The 20688-nt window shown below is 39.0% G+C and overlaps 1 protein-coding gene across 4 annotated transcripts in view; it reads left to right on the plus strand.

The window, feature by feature from the left end:
* LOC134816304 (uncharacterized) overlaps nucleotides 1–20688 on the plus strand; it is a 157021-nt gene that overhangs the window by 119675 nt on the left and 16658 nt on the right. For 2 of the 4 annotated variants that reach the window (XM_063825088.1, XM_063825087.1), the window contains exons 3-4: nucleotides 14888–14982; nucleotides 16256–16373. In XM_063825088.1, the coding sequence (XP_063681158.1) occupies nucleotides 14888–14982; nucleotides 16256–16373 (213 nt within the window). Of the gene's footprint in view, nucleotides 1–14887; nucleotides 14983–16255; nucleotides 16374–20203; nucleotides 20313–20688 lie in introns of those variants that run through there. The other 2 variants (XM_063825090.1, XM_063825093.1) reach the window with 2 other exon arrangements.

Raw genomic sequence — 20688 nt, forward strand, 5'->3', positions numbered from 1 at the left:
ATGTTGTTTGATCCGAATAATAACACCCAGCATTGAGTTCTCCTGATAACCACCTGACTTGTATGTAGAGAGAGAGAGAGATGAGAGAGAGAGAGAGAGAAGAGAGCGAGGGCGAGGAGAGAGAGAGAGAGGATGATGAGAGTACTAAACACTATTGGATTCCAGACTGGACTGGCATACAGCTCAAATAGTTCTCTTCTTTTCTGTTGATATTGCTACAATATAGTTATAATATTCAGCTTCTCTCTACACAGTCACGTGGAGGGAGAAAGAAAAAGTTTAATTACTGGCCATGCATTGCTGAGTTATACTAACAGAATATGAGGAATCTAATCAGGCAAATAGTTGTGTTTTAAAATCTTGACAGTTTGATGTTGTACTCTACGGACTAGGTAGGTGTGTAGAGTATTTTGTGCGTTTTCACATCAAATCTTTAACTCGTACCATATTTTGAGCTGCCTCTGTTCTTCTCAGGCTTTCACAGCTGTACGATGTAGCAGTTATATACAGAGTATATAAACAGTATACTATCTTTTAAGTTTCTTCAGCAATCTCTTAAGGAGTTGTGACGCTGTTAATGTACAAGGAGATATGAAGATCACAATCAGTGTGGAGGTTGACGTTAATGCCTTGTCCGATGGATCATTCGAGTCACGTGATCATTCGAGTCACGTGAGCTTAACTATCCCTCTTTGTACATATCAAATCTTCTGGGTACAGGTTATACGGGGAAATATAAGTACTTTATATAATATTAAGGGCGAGACATATAGCAATCACACTGATGTCTGGGAGCAATTAAATCAAAACAGCTCCCAATAATGTTAGGAATATTAGCATCCTGGTATTTCAGTACAATATACTCTACAATATTTAATACTTCAATACCATTGTTTCTATTGTCTTTAGTGGTCTATTCTTAAACACATGTTACTTTTGATACTCTCTACAACTCAGCCATAGGGTATGTTTAGGAGTATGGGTTAGAGTATGTTTACTTGGCCAGTTAGCCAGAGAAAGAGTGATAAATCAGATGATTAAAGCTATTGTTTATTTCAGTTAGTATGAACTTGCATTCTTACCGTCTACTGGCACTCTGTCCCTAGTTGGTGTCAGCCACTACCACTACATATACCGGCCTACCATCCCACACATCCTCACTTCCACACTTGCATTCTACGTCCTACTGCATCCAGTCCTTGTTAGGTGTCAGCACTACACTACATATTACCGGCATACCATCCCACTCCTACTTCCACACTTGCAATCTACGTCCTTCTGCCACTCAGTCTAGTTAGGTGTCAGCACTACACTACATATAACCGGCATACCATACCACATCCCTCACTACCACACTTGCTTCTACCGTCCTACACACTCAGTCCTAGTTAGGTGTCAGCACTACCACTACATATACCGGCCTACATCCCACACATCCTCGGCTTTTGATCAAATTAATTTGAGGCACAGTGTATAACACTACTAACTATAGTTGGCATTTCTGTTGGACAAGAAAACGTTTTGGCAATATATTGGCAGTTGGGATTTGGGATTAGTGCTCAGCAACTCTAAACTATAAAGGTGCATTGGGAATGTTGGATTATGGTTTTGGTTGTCATATGTTTGTGTGGCTGTCCGCAACATATTATCAGTCGCCTTTGAAAATCAGACTACAGATTTTCTTTCTGTATAATCACTATACAGTTCCTCTTTAAAAAAGTGCATGTGACAAGTAACGAGGACAAGGATGTCTCTAGGATCAGGAGCGAACAAATGATCAATTGTTCTAGACGTGAGGCTGTCTGCAGTAACGGCCCTAGCGACAGGGGATGGTTGTTCGCTTGATGTACTATGATGCGGGTTATACAAGTCTGGAAAAACAACGAGTCAATAGGACCTGCCTATTGGCCGGGCGCCGCCGTAGATCAACCATGGTGTGTGGGGTATTTACCTCGGGCACACACCTTAATTCTCTACGAGAACCGGCGCGGCGACTCACCCACTAGGCTTCCCTGCTCCCATCGCCTTTTCCAACTGAGACGTACGCAACCCCCACACACAAGAGTATACCCTACTACTACTGTGGCCAGAAGGAAATTCTTGTAGGAACTCTTAATGTACGAAACAATATGTGAAACAATACAAGAGGGGATGAGTGGGTGTATGCCCCCCCCCCACAACGCGGGTATAGTGGGTAAATTTGGGCATTCAGGAGCATTCGGGTAGTAGTACATAGCACTGAATCGAGTATCAAGTCTTGAAGCTCCTCACCTCATAACAACTTCGCATGGAGAACCAGCAATGGGGGGCCTGTGGTGGGGGTTGGTATTGTCTTGGACATAAATACAGTATTAACTCATGAGTAGTTGTATACTACATGAAAGGAGGACGGGATGGTAGCCTAGCTTTGCAGGGACCCGGTCACAACTGTTATTGTGAGTTATTGCCCGACGAGGGGGCGTCTGTCGACGAAGCAGAAAACTACTACGACAGCCTTGGTGGAGCCATCGACCAGATTACAGCCAACAACTTAAACTATTCGGTTGTAGGAGACCTCAATGGCGCATGTATCATCATCAGGAAACTGGACTCCTGGTCTAACCTTAAAACTGATATCGCTCTTCAGAGAGGTACACAGTGGAAGTTAACAAACGCTTTTCCATACTTGAAAAGGATGATCCGGACTGGCAACAGGAAAAGGTACCAATGCTTTTTGTGCGAATAGGACACTTCTCGACCTTTACTACCTGAAAGGAGAAAAAGAAATGTGTAAATATCTCAGCGACTCCAAGGAAGTGTTTGAGATTGCCAGGTGAAGCTGAGGGAATGTGTAGCATAAAATACCACTCAGATGACAGATGACAACCGAATAGAGTCAAGAGGGCAAACAGAGCTAGGCGATGCTTATCAAGCAGCCAAGTGCACTGCGGGAGGGGCAGGGTCCGGGACTGGGAGGAAAGCAAGTTGGCAGGGCAGACATGCTAAAAAAGCTGGACCATGATCAACAAGATCATCAGGTTAAAGCTCCTCATATATGGCAAAATCAAGGGAACTCACCAACGGAAAGGGTTTCAGAAATGGAAGGACTATTTTGGCTACTCTTCTCGGCTCACACCGACGGTAGAGAAGCGGAAGAGGATATGATTCCAGTCCACCCACTCTGAATATCGGACAGAACCGTTCACGTTGGATGAGTACAGGAAAGCAAAGTACAGTAAGGAAGAGAAAGCATGAGGTGACGACAACATAGCCCCAGAAGTCTTAAAACGATGCGACCTTGATCAAATTGTCTTAGACTTCTGTAACAATGCTCTATTGAAAGGTGAGAAAACCAGACCAATGGTCAACTGCCAACATCATACCAATTCCAAAGAAGGGCGACCTTAGCGAACCAATGAACTATCGGGGAATAAGCTTGTCATCCCTAGTTGCCAAGTCTCTAAACAAGATGGTTTCTAAACCGGTTGAAGCCAGAAATCGAGACAATTCTGCGTAGAAAACCAGAATGGATTCAGACCAGGAAGGTCAACAACTCAACAGATATTGGTACTGAGGACGTCTTATAGAGGGTGTCAAGAGTCGGAAACTGCCAGCTGTTCTGACATTTATAGACTTTAAGAAGGCTTTCGACAGTGTACATCGTGGGAAAATGCTAAAGATTCTAGAAGCTTACGGCATTCCAGTCAAAATCGTGCAGCTTATACGGCTCATGTACGAGAAGACAATGGCCAAAGTCCTAACTCCAGACGGAGAACTGAATTGTTCGAGATACTTGCAGGTGTGTTACAGGGTGATACCTTAGCACCTTACCTCTTTGCAATAGTCATCGACTACTGTATGAGGCAAGCCATAGGCGATGATGCGGGAGCGACTGGACTCACCCTCGAACGTAGAAAAAGCAGAAGAGTGGGGCCCAAGATCATCACCGATGTGGACTTTGCAGATGATATAGCACTTATATCTGAGGACATGGACAAGGCTAACGAGTTCCTGCTCAGAGTAGAATCGGCGGCAGCAAGCGTGGGACTACACATAAACGAAGGCAAGACCAAGGTCATGACACTGAATATGGAGGATCGATCTAGCGACCTACAAAGTCGATCCGGGGAAGCATAGAAAATGTAGATGATTTCATCTACTTAGGCTCCTGGATTGAGAGCACAGATAGGGAGATAAGGGTTAGAAAGGGAAAAGCGTGGGGGTGCCCTACATAGACTGAAGGATATCTGGAAATCCAAACTCTCAAAGAGCCTAAAGATTAGATTGTTCATAGCGGCTTGTGAATCAGTACTGCTCTACGGATCAGAAACCTGGACACTGACAAAGGCTCAAGAGAAAGTTTGGACGGGACATACACAAAGATGTTGCGTATGGTGCTGGGTATCTCATGGAAGGACAAGGTCAGCAATATAACTTTGTATGTAGCCTCCCAAGGCTGTCAAACAAGTTACGAAGCAGGAGATTAAAAATGCGGGACACTGCATCCGACATCCTGAGCTACTTGCCAGTGATTTAGTCTTATGGGAACCTACGCACGGTAGAGCACAGCAAGGCCGACCAAGACAAAGCTACTTGTCTATGTTACTGAAGGAAGTTGGGACAAACTCTAAAGAGGAACTGCGAACCCTGATGCGGGACAGGGATATATGGAGGGGGTTTTCTGGCGTAGATCGGACTTAGCTCCGACATAGTAGTAGTAGTTGTATGCCGTGAGGTGTTATGATCACCAGTTTTACCATTGTCCCTTACATTCTCACTAGTCACACTAGACCCCAGGTCTTGAAGCGGAGTGTTACAAAGTTACTAGTTACTAGTTTCAGCCTCACGGGCCCTTTATTTCCATCATGGAAGTTTATTTTTAGTGTCAATTACATGTGCTGGAAAGCGTTCAAATCTGATAAGTGCTATAATAGTGCAGTACGAGATCCATATTTAAGTATGATCCACACACAAGACATGGATTTGTTAATTCTCTGGAAGCTCTTGAGAACTAATATTAAATCGTCTCATGACGACCGCCTAATCATGGTAGAGAGACAAAGTAGGTACCTTTACTCAAGTTATTAGTCCAATTAGCCTAATTAATTCCGTATAAATAATATACATTAATAATGTATACACAGTATAATACACACGTTACAATACACATGGGGGCTGCGTGCTATTCTCTCTCTCTCCCCTGGGTCCCACACTGGATTTCCACACGGAGTATGCGTGTAAAGGCTACACACTCTCTGTAGTGTGCTAATAAGAGTATAGATTGGGTAGATTGGCAGGTGGTCAGGGTGTGTTATGTATAACACGTGTGTTCTGTGTTCACTGTTCTGTACATCTTTATGTGTTTAGTGGAACTTTGCCAACAGAACTGTAGTCTTGCTCGCTTGCTTACGTTAGATATTGCACCCTTTTTCTGGACATGGAGAACTAGGACTTGAAACTTTGTTGCCGGCAAAAAGGCTGCCGGCAAGTAGAAAGTAACCAGGGCTGAAAGCCATCACCAGAACGTTTGAGCCAGCGGAAAGATTACTGAAAGTTATAATAATAAGGTCCTTAAATCGCCCATTTTGAGTAGCACCAAGCTCCTTTGTGTCCTAATAATGTTACAATTCAGTGAACAAGTTGTAATTATCGACTACTACAAAAAGTACATGTTACGTCAAATTTATCTCTTCTTATTTTCCGGTCTCCTCTACAAAAGTACAAGAGTCTGAGGTCTTACACTTGTACGGTTACTGCGTTACACTAACTTTGGTCTTTTGTAAAGGTTTTAAGACGCCGCCTAAAATCTATCAGTCGTCAGGTGAGCAGGTGTATTGTTAAGTTACAGATAAATGTGTGTCTAGAGAAACTCTACAGAGTCTGCGCTACTAAATAGCTTGCAGTAGTCTGCATTCTGCATCTCTCTTATCTCTTCTGCAGCTCTCTTATCTCTTCTGCAGCTCTCTTATATCTTCTGCAGCTCTCTTATCTCTTCTACAACTCTCTCATCTCTTATCAAACTCTCTCATCTCTTCTGCAGCTCTCTTATTTCTTCTGCAGCTCTCTTATCTGTTTTGCAGCTCTCTTATCTCTTATGCAGCTCTCTTATCTGTTCTGCAGCTCTCTTATCTCTTCTGCAGCTCTCTTATCTGTTCTGCAGCTCTCTTATCTCTTCTGCAGCTCTCTTATCTGTTCTGCAGCTCTCTTATCTCTTCTGCAGCTCTCTTATTTCTTCTGCAGCTCTCTTATCTCTTCTGCAGCTCTCTTATCTCTTCTGCAGCTCTCTTATCTGTTCTGAATAGTGAGGAATTTCCTTCCGACCACGTACTCTCTAGCTAGACCATAAGCTTCTCTTCCTCACTACTTTGGTGATAATTAAAGAAACGAGCCTCCATAAGTTGAAACGAAATGAAGTGAAATGATTAGTATATAATATATATACAGAGTTATAACAGACTGTCGGACTAGAATTATAGTCACATAGACGATACATTTACCGTGATGTAACTTTCTATTGTGAGGATCCTCTCAATGACTGTGATGAGGTCGACTAAGATGGGCTAGATTAAAATTACTTCTCACGCTCCTTTTCACATACATACACCGTACTCACACACTTGTAAAAACTCTACGGTTTCTGTACAGTAATTTATTTATAAACTAATTCTTTTTCTGTGTACTGGTTTACCAATTACCAGGTGAAATGTGATAACATGTCGACTTGCTGATTTCTTCGTACCTGCAAAATATAATGAAGAGCCTTATCTCGTTTGTTGACAGTGTAAACTTTTAAACTGTAGAACTGATAACAATATTTCTGCGACAAACCTTTAAATGTTGTTGTTTTCAGGCCAACCTTAACCATTTCTAAAAGTATAACTTTAATCTTTATATAATTTAAAGTTTCTTTTTAACATCTTCTTTTGGAAATATCACCCCAGAGCTTTCAAATTAATTCGCACCCGAAAACATGCAAACAAGGACAGATCCCTGTTTTCATATCCTCGTAATTTCACCCGCAAAAATAATGAATAGTTCACACTGGAACTAGTCAGAAAGTTATCATTATGAAACTACTCAACCCCACACGTGCACTGAGACCCCACAAGTGATCTCCACCACCAACACCGTCAATATACCCCACGTTTAGTGGAGTCTTACTGGGTTTAATAAGTGGCCGGTAATGTCAACAGTTACTGGGTTTAAAACAGTCTGCTTATCTTCTATCAATCATAATATCAGTTCTCTTTAACTGCTTCTCTCGGTTTAAGAATCATATCTCGTGTTATAGTAGCGAGTCTGTGTTATGTTACAGTGAGCTTCTGTTGGTAGACTCTGAACAGACTATTTCAAACTGCTTCCCTCACTGCCTCCCTTTATTACGGTTTACCAGCAGCAATACCAGCAGTAGTTTTAAACAGGATCTTTAGACTCAAAACAGGATGCTAGACGCAGAACAGAGTATGTTAGACTTGTTCCGTGCTGATTCTCAAATGGGAAGCAGTATAGGTCATAAAATGTCCATTGAATAGTAATGATATGTCGTACTTGTAGAGTAACTTCATTTCACGAATAATGATGCTGATTCCTTTATTGCTTCCCTCCTACTCCCATAATGTTTCCTTCTAGGTTTAGTTCCCAGCAGAAGTTTAAACAGGGTCTTTTAGACCTTGTTTAGAGGGATTCTGAAAACGTACACATTCCTGTGATTATCTTCATTATCTTTAAAACATTCTTACTACTGCTTTGTAAAACTGAGCCCGTGTTAGAACTGAAATAGTCTAAAAGTGAAAATTTATAATTAAACAGTAATGATGTGTTCTAGATTTAGTCCAGTTCAAGAAAAAATGATCATGATTGGGGGCTAATAACGTGCAGTAATAGTTGAGTTTACCTCTGAAAGCACTATATAACTAGTTATGTAACTAACAATATCACTAGAGTTACTACGCGATATATCATTAGTCACTACAGTTAGTCATATCTGTAAAACTGCATATTTAGAATTAGTAACCAGTTGCACGCTCTACCACTGATATCTGTAACACTGCATATTTAGAGTTAGTAACCAGTTGCACGCTTTACCACTGATATCTGTAACACTGCATATTTAGAGTTAGTAACCAGTTGCACGCTTTACCACTGATATCTGTAACACTGTTTAGTATTTGTATTATACTGTTCACAGTACAGACACTGCCTCACAATAACCACTGTCAGTTACACCTCTGCAAGCGTTCCTCCAGTGGTTTGTCATTACTCAAAACTAAGGCTCTGTCAGTTATACCTACTGTTTACAGTTCACTGATAACCATTAAAACAGTGTCATAACTCTTATAAATGCCTATCTATCATCACTTACACCTCTACAAGCATTGCTCTATAACATGCTGTATGCTCTAATAATGCAGCATCTATTTTGATTGCTGTTGATATGCTACATTCCTCCTCTTCATCGCCCTGGGAGGTGATAGTTACGATAGTATTTAGTGGTCAGCATAACGTTACTATCATTACACCTACCTCTACTAATAGTTACGATAGTATTTAGTGGTCAGCATAACGTTACTATCATTACACCTACCTCTACTAATAGTTACGATAGTATTTAGTGGTCAGCATAACGTTACTATCATTACACTTACCTCTACTAATAGTTACGATAGTATTTAGTGGTCAGCATAACGTTACTATCATTACACTTACCTCTACTAATAGTTACGATAGTATTTAGTGGTCAGCATAACGTTACTATCATTACACCTACCTCTACTAATAGTTACGATAGTATTTAGTGGTCAGCATAACGTTACTATCATTACACTTACCTCTACTAATAGTTACGATAGTATTTAGTGGTCAGCATAAAGTTACTATCATTACACTTACCTCTACTAATAGTTACGATAGTATTTAGTGGTCAGCATAAAGTTACTATCATTACACCTACCTCTACTAATAGTTACGATAGTATTTAGTGGTCAGCATAACGTTACTATCATTACACTTACCTCTACTAATAGTTACGATAGTATTTAGTGGTCAGCATAACGTTACTATCATTACACTTACCTCTACTAATAGTTACGATAGTATTTAGTGGTCAGCATAACGTTACTATCATTACACTTACCTCTACTAATAGTTACGATAGTATTTAGTGGTCAGCATAACGTTACTATCATTACACCTACCTCTAATAATAGTACACTGTTAACTACACTCTGGTCACTACTACAATAGTCAGTTTAGTAATACCACAAGTCTGACACTGACGAAACTACCCTCACTGTCGCTGGACGCTGATTATTGTGGGGTACATTTCACGGAACAATGTCATGAATATGGAGCCCACATCCATGACATTACCCTGAGATATACATATAATACCTCATTGTGGAGGTTGTGACTTGTAGCGAGCTCTAACACATTACGTTCTGCAGTTTGCACACCTCACTATATCCTGCAGTTTGCACACCTCACTGGATATTGGGGGTGCAGATCAGTGCAAGTTGACCGGGACCCCGCTCTACCCCTCCCAATGCTCATACATTATGTATTAGGAACTAGGGAATATGATCGGTATAGTATATAAGTATATTTCACGGACAAGTTTGTACACTAACATACATATTGGTAGTGATAGTGGTACATTGTGCCACAATCTCATATCCTGTTAAATTCCCCATTTACTATTTCCTTGTACAATAATATACAGAGTGCACAGTTGAGTTGAGTGCCTAATGTACCGATCTGAACTCTAACCCAGTCAATCTGTGCAAGAGTGCATTTGATTCTACATCTATCCTGACAAATACTGTGAATAAAGGTACTGTGACCTTAAGACTATTTGCTACTAGTTATTCCAGCTGGTCGGAGCAGTAGTCAACGCAGGGCTGCTGGGCATAGATGTGGTTACTGGTTCCTACCGCTGAAAATCAGATTAGATGTATTTACTTTTAGAATTCCCGAATTACGACTTAGCTGCTGCTCAAGATAATAATTAAGTTATACACCAATAAAATTGCCGCTATATTCCACATAATTAGCGGGGTTATTGTACATGTAAACCCAGTGTGAAAGAAGAGCGTATGAAAGACAGTATAGCAGGCACGTGTATATGTAGTAAACAAGGCATTGTACTACTATTGTGTTGTTCCAAATATTATCTCCTCCTCTTCTTCTCTCCTCCTCTTCTAGCCTCCTTCTCCTCTCCTCTCTCTCTCTTTCTAGCCTACTTACTTTAGGTTACTTTAGCCTCCTTCTCCTCTCCTCTTTATCTCTTTCTAGCCTACTTACTTTAGGTTACTTTAGCCTCCTTCTCCTCTCCTCTTTATCTCTTTCTAGCCTACTTACTTTAGGTTACTTTATTCTCCTTCTCCTCTCCTCTTTATCTCTTTCTAGCCTACTTACTTTAGGTTACTTTAGCCTCCTTCTCCCCTCCTCTTTATCTCTTTCTAGCCTACTTACTTTAGGTTACTTTAGCCTCCTTCTCCCCTCCTCTTTATCTCTTTCTAGCCTACTTACTTTAGGTTACTTTATTCTCCTTCTCCTCTCCTCTTTATCTCTTTCTAGCCTACTTACTTTAGGTTACTTTATTCTCCTTCTCCTCTCCTCTTTATCTCTTTCTAGCCTACTTACTTTAGGTTACTTTAGCCTCCTTCTCCCCTCCTCTTTATCTCTTTCTAGCCTACTTACTTTAGGTTACTTTATTCTCCTTCTCCTCTCCTCTTTATCTCTTTCTAGCCTACTTACTTTAGGTTACTTTAGCCTCCTTATCTCCCCTCCTCTTTATCTCTTTCTAGCCTACTTACTTTAGGTTACTTTATTCTCCTTCTCCTCTCCTCTTTATCTCTTTCTAGCCTACTTGCTTTAGGTTACTTTAGCCTCCTTATCTCCCCTCCTCTTTATCTCTTTCTAGCCTACTTACTTTAGGTTACTTTATTCTCCTTCTCCTCTCCTCTTTATCTCTTTCTAGCCTACTTACTTTAGGTTACTTTAGCCTCCTTATCTCCCCTCCTCTTTATCTCTTTCTAGCCTACTTACTTTAGGTTACTTTAGCCTCCTTCTCCTCTTCTCTTTGTTAACACTGTTTAGAGCTGGAGTTATAGTTATAATAACAGAGGAGACTACTAATAGCGGGTTACACTAATAGCCTGATAATATGGGTATAGTTAGAGTTAGACACCCGATAATAAGTACACTAATTGTGGGGTCAGGATTTTAGCTCTAACAGGTTCTGAGCCGATGTGATATTCACAGGCTGACAGGAAAACTCTTTGATAGGAAATACTGATGTGGTGATATTTGAGGTGTGTCATATAACTTGATATTAGTTTTAGAGTACTCGATACTTGTTTTAGAGCTAGTGGGATCCTGACAGTTTAACGATACAACACTGAGTCTATCCTATACCAGACACAGTCACGCGTCTATTTCTAACCAGCCACGTGTTAATCAGATAACAGTCACGTGTTAATCAGATATCAGTCACTTGACACGCCCGATGTAGATCACATACCTCTTTTAGTACAATGTATAATATTATAGTATACTGACCTCCACAAAATGCTAATTACTTGGAGCTAGTCAATTAGTGTGTCATTAGTAAATCATTTACCGAGTACTGGGTAATTGCGCATTATTAAGCAGGATCTCTGCCTCTGATGAATGGCATTCAAGTATCTTCTTATCTGGACCACCAAGCAGTCCAAGCAGTGCTAAGTTTGAAGATCTAGTCTGGAAATTGGATTGAATATCCAAGTATTTTATTGGTATCTTGACTTAATGTGGTGTAATCTTACAGACTAAAAGAGCTGAAATTAATTGGGTTCGGGTTTGTGGAGAGGTACTCTTCTCCGTGACATTCCAGTATTTCCTTATCTTGCTTATTGAGACCACCAATCAGTGCTTAGTATAGAGCTTTAGTCTGGAGGTAATAACCATTAAGTTTAACAAAGTATTTTACTGGCGTCTTGGCTACAGTATATACCATGATATAATGTAATTTAACCCAAGAAAATATCAAGAGCTGTCTATGAAATTAATTGAGCTAGGGATTGTGTTGTGGAATCCACTCTACATCTTAGAATGCATTGGAATGAGTTAGATTAGCGATTTCGACTCCATTTTTGATTAAACACAGGTTTCTAAATCACTATTATATGACCTTTAATCGGGAGATTATGTTTTAACGGCAGCGTTAGTATCGAGTACCCGGGTTTAAATGCGCCAACATGTGATGTCCCGTATCAAATTAACAAATTAGTTGACAAACCTCACACTCATGACGTACATAAATTATGAAGTAATATTTTAAAATAACCCTGAAGTAATACTGTTATTAATCTTTGGTCATGTTAATTACATTCTTGTTATAACACTGTACAATCCACAGCTCGTAAACTTGTCCCTCACACCTGTTTATACTTTATACCGTATCATGTATGAGGAAGCAAACCTGCCCTATAATAACCAGGTCACAGTCCAATAACACTAATAATAGGTTGAATAATGTGCGGTAATGTGCGGTAATGTGCGGTAATATGCGGTAATGTGCGGAGGAAGTGTCACACTACCTGACCACAAGGATCACACGACCTTGTTATCAGGGAACTGACACTAGGGAGGCAGTGTACACTACACACTACACGTACTGCTGATATCTGACTCTAATTATCGTTAATGTGACTACTGGTCGACACATCTACTCCTCCTTGACTCCCCTCTACACCTCCCCTGTGTACTGTGTACTGTGTACTGTGAGATAAAACTTAGAAGGGGAGAAAACTTTTGTTAAAATTTACCTCCTAAACATTCTTTAAATCATTCAACAAACCTTTAAGATTGATTAAGACAGAAGATATGCTTTGTCCCAGTACATTGTACACTTTACACACTGTTTTGCAGGGTGCAAACACCTGGTACTTTAACAGTTTAAATTACTAGGTCGTCATGGTGTAGCTGTAGTCTAGACTTATTATATGGTGGTTACCATGGTGACTGAAGACAGGTTGATAGTTACCATAGTAACTGATCTATATAGGCAATCACTATAGACGTCTCTGTAGATAGTTACCAGTACAGTAGCCATGGTTACAAGTCTAGTTGTCATGGTAACCAGTTTGGTTGTCGTGGTAACTAGAGTAGTCGTCATGGTAACATAGACACATTCCTACACACTTCAGCTAGTTCTCTAGAGGTAGTTCTGGTAACATTTCATGTACATATATTTTAGTGTGTAAGAAAGTTTAACAGTTCAAGAGTAAGTGTTCAATTATTCAATGTGGTCGAGTATTGAGACACAGTGGTACCTGACAACAACTCCTAGCTCATTATTTACTCACCATCACATACTCGAACTGGCAGAACAATGTCCCCTCAATCTATTACCACCACAGATTGGTTAATGGCGATTGGAAATACATTAATACATTTTTAGTATGTACATTATCCATAAATGTTTACTTAGTAGAAGCCTGTTTCTTCTATTAAGTACATGCTAAGTTTCTACATAACCACTTTGAGGATCAGCAGTAATACACAATAAACAAGCACCAATAAAATCTGCTTTTGGTCCGAATGGTTACGTTAGAAATTATAAAAAGTAAGTGCTTTCAAACTCTACACTCTACAGCATCCTCTGTTATTAGTACGTGCAACATCTCCCCCACTTTACAATTGGTGTGTCATGTTGGCAGACGAGGTGTTTATGCCAAACCCTGTGAGAAGCACGGCTGGGATAATGGCTTAATCAGTTAACACCTGTCGGGTGATTAACTCATTAAGTAATTAGCAGAGTAATTAAGTAACTAGCAGAGTACACACCAAGTCTCCGGGATCTCATGAGATGTCTGGGAGTTCCCTGTGATGGTAAGAAAATGTTCAGATCTACCATTACATTGTACTTACTTGCGTAGATACAAGGAAACGCCAGCTTGGATAGTATCAAAATAGTTTTATTTAAGACGATAATTGAAGAATTGAGGATAAATCGATGACGGAGAAGTTTAACATCCTGCTTTACTTAGTTACTTGGTAGGCTATATTTTCTATTTAGGTTTTTAGTAGGCATGGTCGGGAGTTCGTTACTGAACAAAAATACACGCTTATCTCATCTACAACAAAGGACACTTAACTGCAGCAGTTAGATTATAATTAATCATTAACTATCTTCAATCTTCATGATACTCACAAGAAAAAGTTATAAATAACAAATCATATATTTTTGAATTTACAGAGTGGTTTCATGGATCGCGTTATATCTTTAAGTCTTTGTATTGTACAATTTACTTGAGATGTAGCTGAGTTGGTTAGTAAACAATAGTAACTCACCTGTTTTGTCTTACTATGCAGAGTAATTTAACATTTGTAATTAAAGTTAGCTTAACAATACAACTAATGATTACGGCAAACTGAAAGTTTCTCGTGATGATTATGACCATCGTTGCCAACCTTCAATAGTAACTCTTTACTTATCTTAGCTGCTCTGCCAGATCACAGAACTCTGCCAGTCTGCCACCATGTCTGAATCCTCATGAGAGGTGATGACTGAAATTAGTCACCATGTACCCTAGATACTCTAGATGTGTGTCCACATATTTACCGTCCATCCAACCAAAAAGACCCGCGAACCAGTCATTAGAAACAACTTGATGGAAGGCGCGGCTTGATGGTTAGATATAAAAGTTGAAGGAGCACATTACTCATTAATGTGCAACTACCACATGTTTGCGCGCGCAGGAAATATCGCTTGCGATTTCATCATCGTAGACAAGATTAATTGCAGTCTAATTTTTGCATTTACCATCATAACAAAATGACTATCATAACAAAATTACAACAGATTAAACAGACATAGAACCAATCTGGTTTAAACCCAATAATCTTAAATCGATGTATCTTTCAGGAATGCGACCTCTCGAATCAGTCCTGAAAGAGTTACAGTTATACCCGTATGAGTATTGGGCTAAGCAAGTCCCTAAACTCACTACAGACCAGCAGGTAAATACAACAGTAACTTGTTAGAGATTCTGTTATCTATTGTACCCAGAGTTAGGACGATTTTGCTATCAGCTGGATGGGATTTATTAGGTTATCTTTTAGCTAAACAATTGAGGAAATACACGACGTTTTAGTGATAAGAATAATGTTCATTAATACATTTGTAGATTTAACTGTGACAACGGCTTTATAGTTATTTAACAGAAAATATGTTAAAAATGCCCAGCAAGAAATTACGAGTAAAGAGAAGACTTTTTAAAAGTTTCAATGTCAGAGAATATTGTTTTTTGGAAATTTGTCGTATTTTTTTTTCTTCCGCGACTAATTTTCCAGGAAGAAGCATTCTGTAGAACTTATCACAGGAACCACGTGATCTTTGAGATGTCCGTGCAATTAAACCGTTCTGTGTTTTGGGCAGTCTCGACATCTAATGTAGAAGCACACTGTCTAGTGTCTGATCTTGACAGACAGTCTAGCTGCAAGAAATATGTATGGCAAGAAATGACACGAAATATGTGAAGATAACAGTAGCTGGTATAACAGTTTCTTGTCCGTTATCTAAGCAGATAGTTTGCCGCTGTCTATATTTACTCATTACTGAGTAGTTCTAGGGTTACAATAGTTTTAGGGTTACCGTTTTCACGGTCGGTTCCTACGCCCTTCAGTGGTTCACATACTGTCTAGGATTGCGGTATCCTTTGTTCTGAATTTATCTGTCGGAATTTTGTTTCTGTGCCCAATCTTACGAATTGTCCAATTAAATGTCTCGTGAATTTTGCCAGACGAAAATAATTGTTGGTCCGTTTTTATTATTTATTTTACTGATAAAGTTGTTTTCGCAAATAAGTTAATTGATCAACATTATGCCTTCCTAATCCCTATTAAATGTCTTGGCTTTTTTCCAGTTAATCTAATAAACGTGCAAAGTAATTCAAATCATTTTCACAACAATTAATTAAATACGTTTATTGAGTATTGAGTATTATGTGCAAATGGAATGGGAACGCTTAAAGTTTTAGCCAGGTTTAGATCTAGTCCACAGCCCACACCCTCGCTCCATAATACGAATAATTTGTTTTACTTCTAGATGAAAAGCTGTAATACATAATGTTAGAATTAGGATTGAAAGTCTCACACTCATGTGACTGAACAGTAGTTGTACAGCTGAACAGCTCGCAATGAGGGCCGCATTAATGCTGTCTACATCAACCACACTGCATAATATAACACTCTAACTGTAGAACTCTTCACTTTCACTGTATAACTCTTTCAGGTAGTTGCACATGCCTTGCAGCAGTGTATTGTTCTCACCCAGTATTACGTATTACTGTTTCATCCGATACAACCGGGTGCTACTGAAGCTAAGAACTTGTTTATGCAATGGCAAGCTGGTGAGTTTATGATTTCTTAGCGTTGAATTTCAATTTATAATAGTGATGATTTGATTTTATACCAAAATAGGTTTTTAATTAACCGAAAATATTATTCAATCGGTTATCGGTCTATGATCGAATTTATTTCTTTACGTTCTGATTTTATCGACACTGTTACACAGCTCTTTTCTTAATTATGGTGTCTTATTTTCATGAGAACTGACTACAATTTATCTATGCTTATATTTCATTTATAAACTCGGTAGTTCGTTAACGGAACCCTTAGCCTTGACAATTAAACTGGTTTGACATTAACACTGGTAACCAATAACCATAACAGACCCACTCTCAACCATGACAACTACATTGGTTACCATGAAAACCATACTTTTCGCGCAATGCGATACCTCATAATTTCATATACGGAATTTTCCGCATGTTTTAAAATAATTCTTGTCGGTCGCATACTTTGGGAACGAAATCAAAAAGTCGGAAATGAGAGCTTTTTTGAGTATCTGAATTGGTTTTAACGCATATATTTAAAAATATTCGTGTAGGTACATTTGAGTCGATGAGATGGAACATTTTTTGTCGATGAGTTGGCAATTGACATATTTTGAGTCGATGAGTTGGATATTTTCAGTCGTTAGTTGTGAGACCTACTCACCTAGCAGTTTCCGCGTTCTATACCACACTGGGTAGATGACCATTTCTTATTTAAAATTTCTTATTGCAGTCAAGGCTCATGAACAACCAATTACCGATACTGAACATGTTTACGGTTGTTATATAGTTCGTTAACCACTTTACCACGTCATGAACTGTTAGTGTTCATTTTAAACGTCAGACTTCCCGTTCTTCTTCTAGTATTGATAGTTTGCAACCTGATTTTGCGTCTTCTCGAGTTCATGACTCGAGAGTTTTCAATTTATGAGAGCAGTGGAAAGCTTTTCAGTAGAGTTTGTAACTTGATTGTTATTCATGTTACAAAGTCTGCAAAGAAAATATGGCGAAATTGCTCAAAACCCACCACATTTTCCCGGTCGCCATTTTACCGGTGTCCAACCTTTCAATTTTAGATTCAAAAATTTTGTCTCAGATGTAAATTTCCTTTTAGAGATAAGCAAGTTTAGAAATTTTCGCATTGCTAAAACTTGTGAAACAAGTCGAATGGTAGTCTGCTGGTAGTCTGCTGGTTAGTAACGTGTTGGTAGGTCTAGCACTCTAGCAAATTAGTTGTTTTGAATTAGCATTAAATGTTTACGTGTATCAAATAACCCATTATGACTCAAAAAAGAATGCATCGTTCACATTTTTTAGAATTATGAATAAATGACTGATGAAACTGATTCATGTTATTGACAGTTTTAATTAATTCAAATTCAAGTTTTATTAACTGTTACTTTTACTTTGAGTCCTATTTCATTATGTAGAGATAGTCAATACCTAAGAACGAAGCGCCCAATGATAGTGCGTCTTACATAATAGCGAAAAGTAATATATCAATTAGACCTACACGTCTTCTCGTTTGTATGGTAGTTATTTCTTTATTTGAATCGGGCATACTACATATGTTAGTATTTTAGCATTTCATCGGGAAATAAGACTATCACTAAACTTATATCACTATCTTATGAAGCCACGGTTTAGATCGGCTAAGATAATGTTGAATATACCCCATTATTATTTGCAAGGAAATTAAATTTCCACCACATCGACAGTTTAAGCAACAATAAAGCTGCTGCATTCCGTCTTGCGAAGACGAGATCAGATCCAACCTGACGTTGTATTGCTATTTGCTAACAGTAACATAATGCAATGAAAACATAGTTTGCAAAAATTGTCGCAACCGCTGTATAATTAAATTAAACTAAATGGAAAGTTGCATTCCCTTTAATTTCCTACAGTATTCAGATCCCTCAACTAAATGACTCCTTTGTCACTTTGTACTAATAAAAACTTTGTACTAATAAAAATAGGTATAATAAGGAATAAAAGGATACATCATTTCAGATGTGATTAATATGTAGGCTTAGAGGCAAACCTCCAAAAAGTCTCATAATAATATTATTTAATCGTTTCCTTTGATTTGTTGCTATTACAAGAGTCGCTTAAGCATGCCAGGACACATTATTTACTGCCAGCACGTACTGTATACAAACTGCAGCGACACAGTCACTCAAATTAAACAATATGGTTTTAACACTATTGATAAGAGGCCGAGTTCATGATTGAAGTTGATTGGTATCATAAAAATCTGCCGCCATCCCCCTCAGAAATGCGGAGACTTCAATCATCTACGTGATAGACTCTGATCATGATAAACAGTCCATATATTATATAATGTAGTAATATTGAATAAATCAATTTATTAATTCCCTTTACTACCGGTATACTACCGGGCGTTTAGCCTGTACGTGGAAGTTTAGTCCAGTCTAGTAATATATTTCATGTAAGATCTAATCATGCTATAATGTATGATATTTTCACTGTGAGTCGCCGTAGAATTTGATGATTTTAGATTTTCACTGTGTAGTGTGTTCAGTCACATTACACTGGCTGTACACACAACTAGGCTTACTTTTCTCTTTCGTGTTCAAATATCCCTACTCATCCTCAGCTTATATGTCTCAGTAAATAAAGCCGTGACTGAGCCTATAACATCATTATATTATATCGATACTGTGTCTTACAGCCTGAATGTACTAAACTGGTAAATGACGCAGCTCTGTGATTGCTAATGCCCGATCTTCTCGGCCCCTTATACTGTCTTTGCCTCTTAATTCGGCGCTTTTTGTACGGTATCTTAGCCCTTATCGCTGGCCGGGTACCTGGAGTGAAGTTTGACATGCCATCATTTCCTTGTTCCTCGTGACCAGTGAGCACTTTGTGACGCCATTATTAGAGGATAGTGACGTAACACTGCAGGCCATTGATTGTGAGTTACTCGTGCAGGAAACTGCTCGAATATTAATGTATTTGTTGCTTTGTTATACATACGAATAATATAAAAATACACATTGTCTTAGCTTTAATAAAGTACTCAGCTCAGCATGCTTATTTATGATTGCTGTTAGGTGTGATGCGCTACAAGCTCTCGTAAAAGCGCTAGTTGTCTGCAACTGTGTTGGTACAGTGTGGTCCGTTACAGTTGGCACCCTGGCACGTGTGGTACTGTCAAAGCACGTGCAGTTTAACAAAGCCGCGCGATGGCTCCATCCTATCTGCCAACACTTTCATGTTTAACTGGCGTTTTAATAGTCTTTGCTCGATGTTTTTAACCCTACTCGTTTTATCGTTCAGTTTGCTTACGTAATTTTTTCGATCTTCTAGTTTTCTGCCGTACGGATTGCTGATTTATCATTCCGATCGTATTAACTAGACTTATACTGGAGCGATGACAGCCTTATCAGCCAACGGGGGCGGTACTGAATCATTAAACTTATGGAACTTATTTATACGCCAGTGTAAGATCTCTCAGACACATTAACTTCATCAAAGTATTAATGCTATAGCCTTCATCCTATAGTTATAGGGGCTAGATTTCCTTGTACTCGTTTTCATGGTTTGAATTTTGCCCGGACGTGACTCCGAAAGACTCTTCATTAGTCATTATCTCATCGGACTATAAGTTTACCAGTAATATGTTAAACTTGATCGAGGAAATGTCTCGCTCATTCCCAGTTTAACATACAGTTGACTTTCCTTTATCATTATCTCTGGTGTTATCAGCACGTGTTATTTTATCAGCACGTGTTATTTTATCAGCACTTGGTTTGTTACTTTGTTAGGGCGGTAGTGTTAACACTAAACATCAGTACCACTTTTAAACCTGTACGTGTAGTAATAGTAGCTCTATAACACTACACGAATCCACCAGTAGTAGCTGGGTGATGGTGGTACAGGAGCCTATACGAAGAGAGGATGTTATGAGCCGTCACTCTGTCTCTGTGCAGAGTGAGTGATACATAGTACAATGTACTTACTGAAACATACACTGACTGATATACAGACATAAAAACATACAGACATACCGACTTACTGACGTACTTACATAAAGATTCAACTTAAAGACTTACACTGAACACGTTGACAGACAAACTCACAGACAAACATCGTATTTATCCGACCATTAGCACCATCACGAGAACTCGCTGTCTGAAGAAGTGACTTAAAACGAACAGACAGATTTTGAGATTTACACTCAGAATTTCAATCAGACTTTACGGACACCAGTGCGGACTGAGTGATACGAACACACCAGATATGAAATTACACAATACATGTACTGTGACTTACAGCCACTTTTTGTAGACAGACTTTACTGCAACCA

This window comes from Bolinopsis microptera, chromosome 6, assembly GCF_026151205.1.
Source record: "Bolinopsis microptera isolate Bmic1 chromosome 6, MBARI_Bmic_1.0, whole genome shotgun sequence".
Classification (NCBI taxonomy): domain Eukaryota; kingdom Metazoa; phylum Ctenophora; class Tentaculata; order Lobata; family Bolinopsidae; genus Bolinopsis; species Bolinopsis microptera.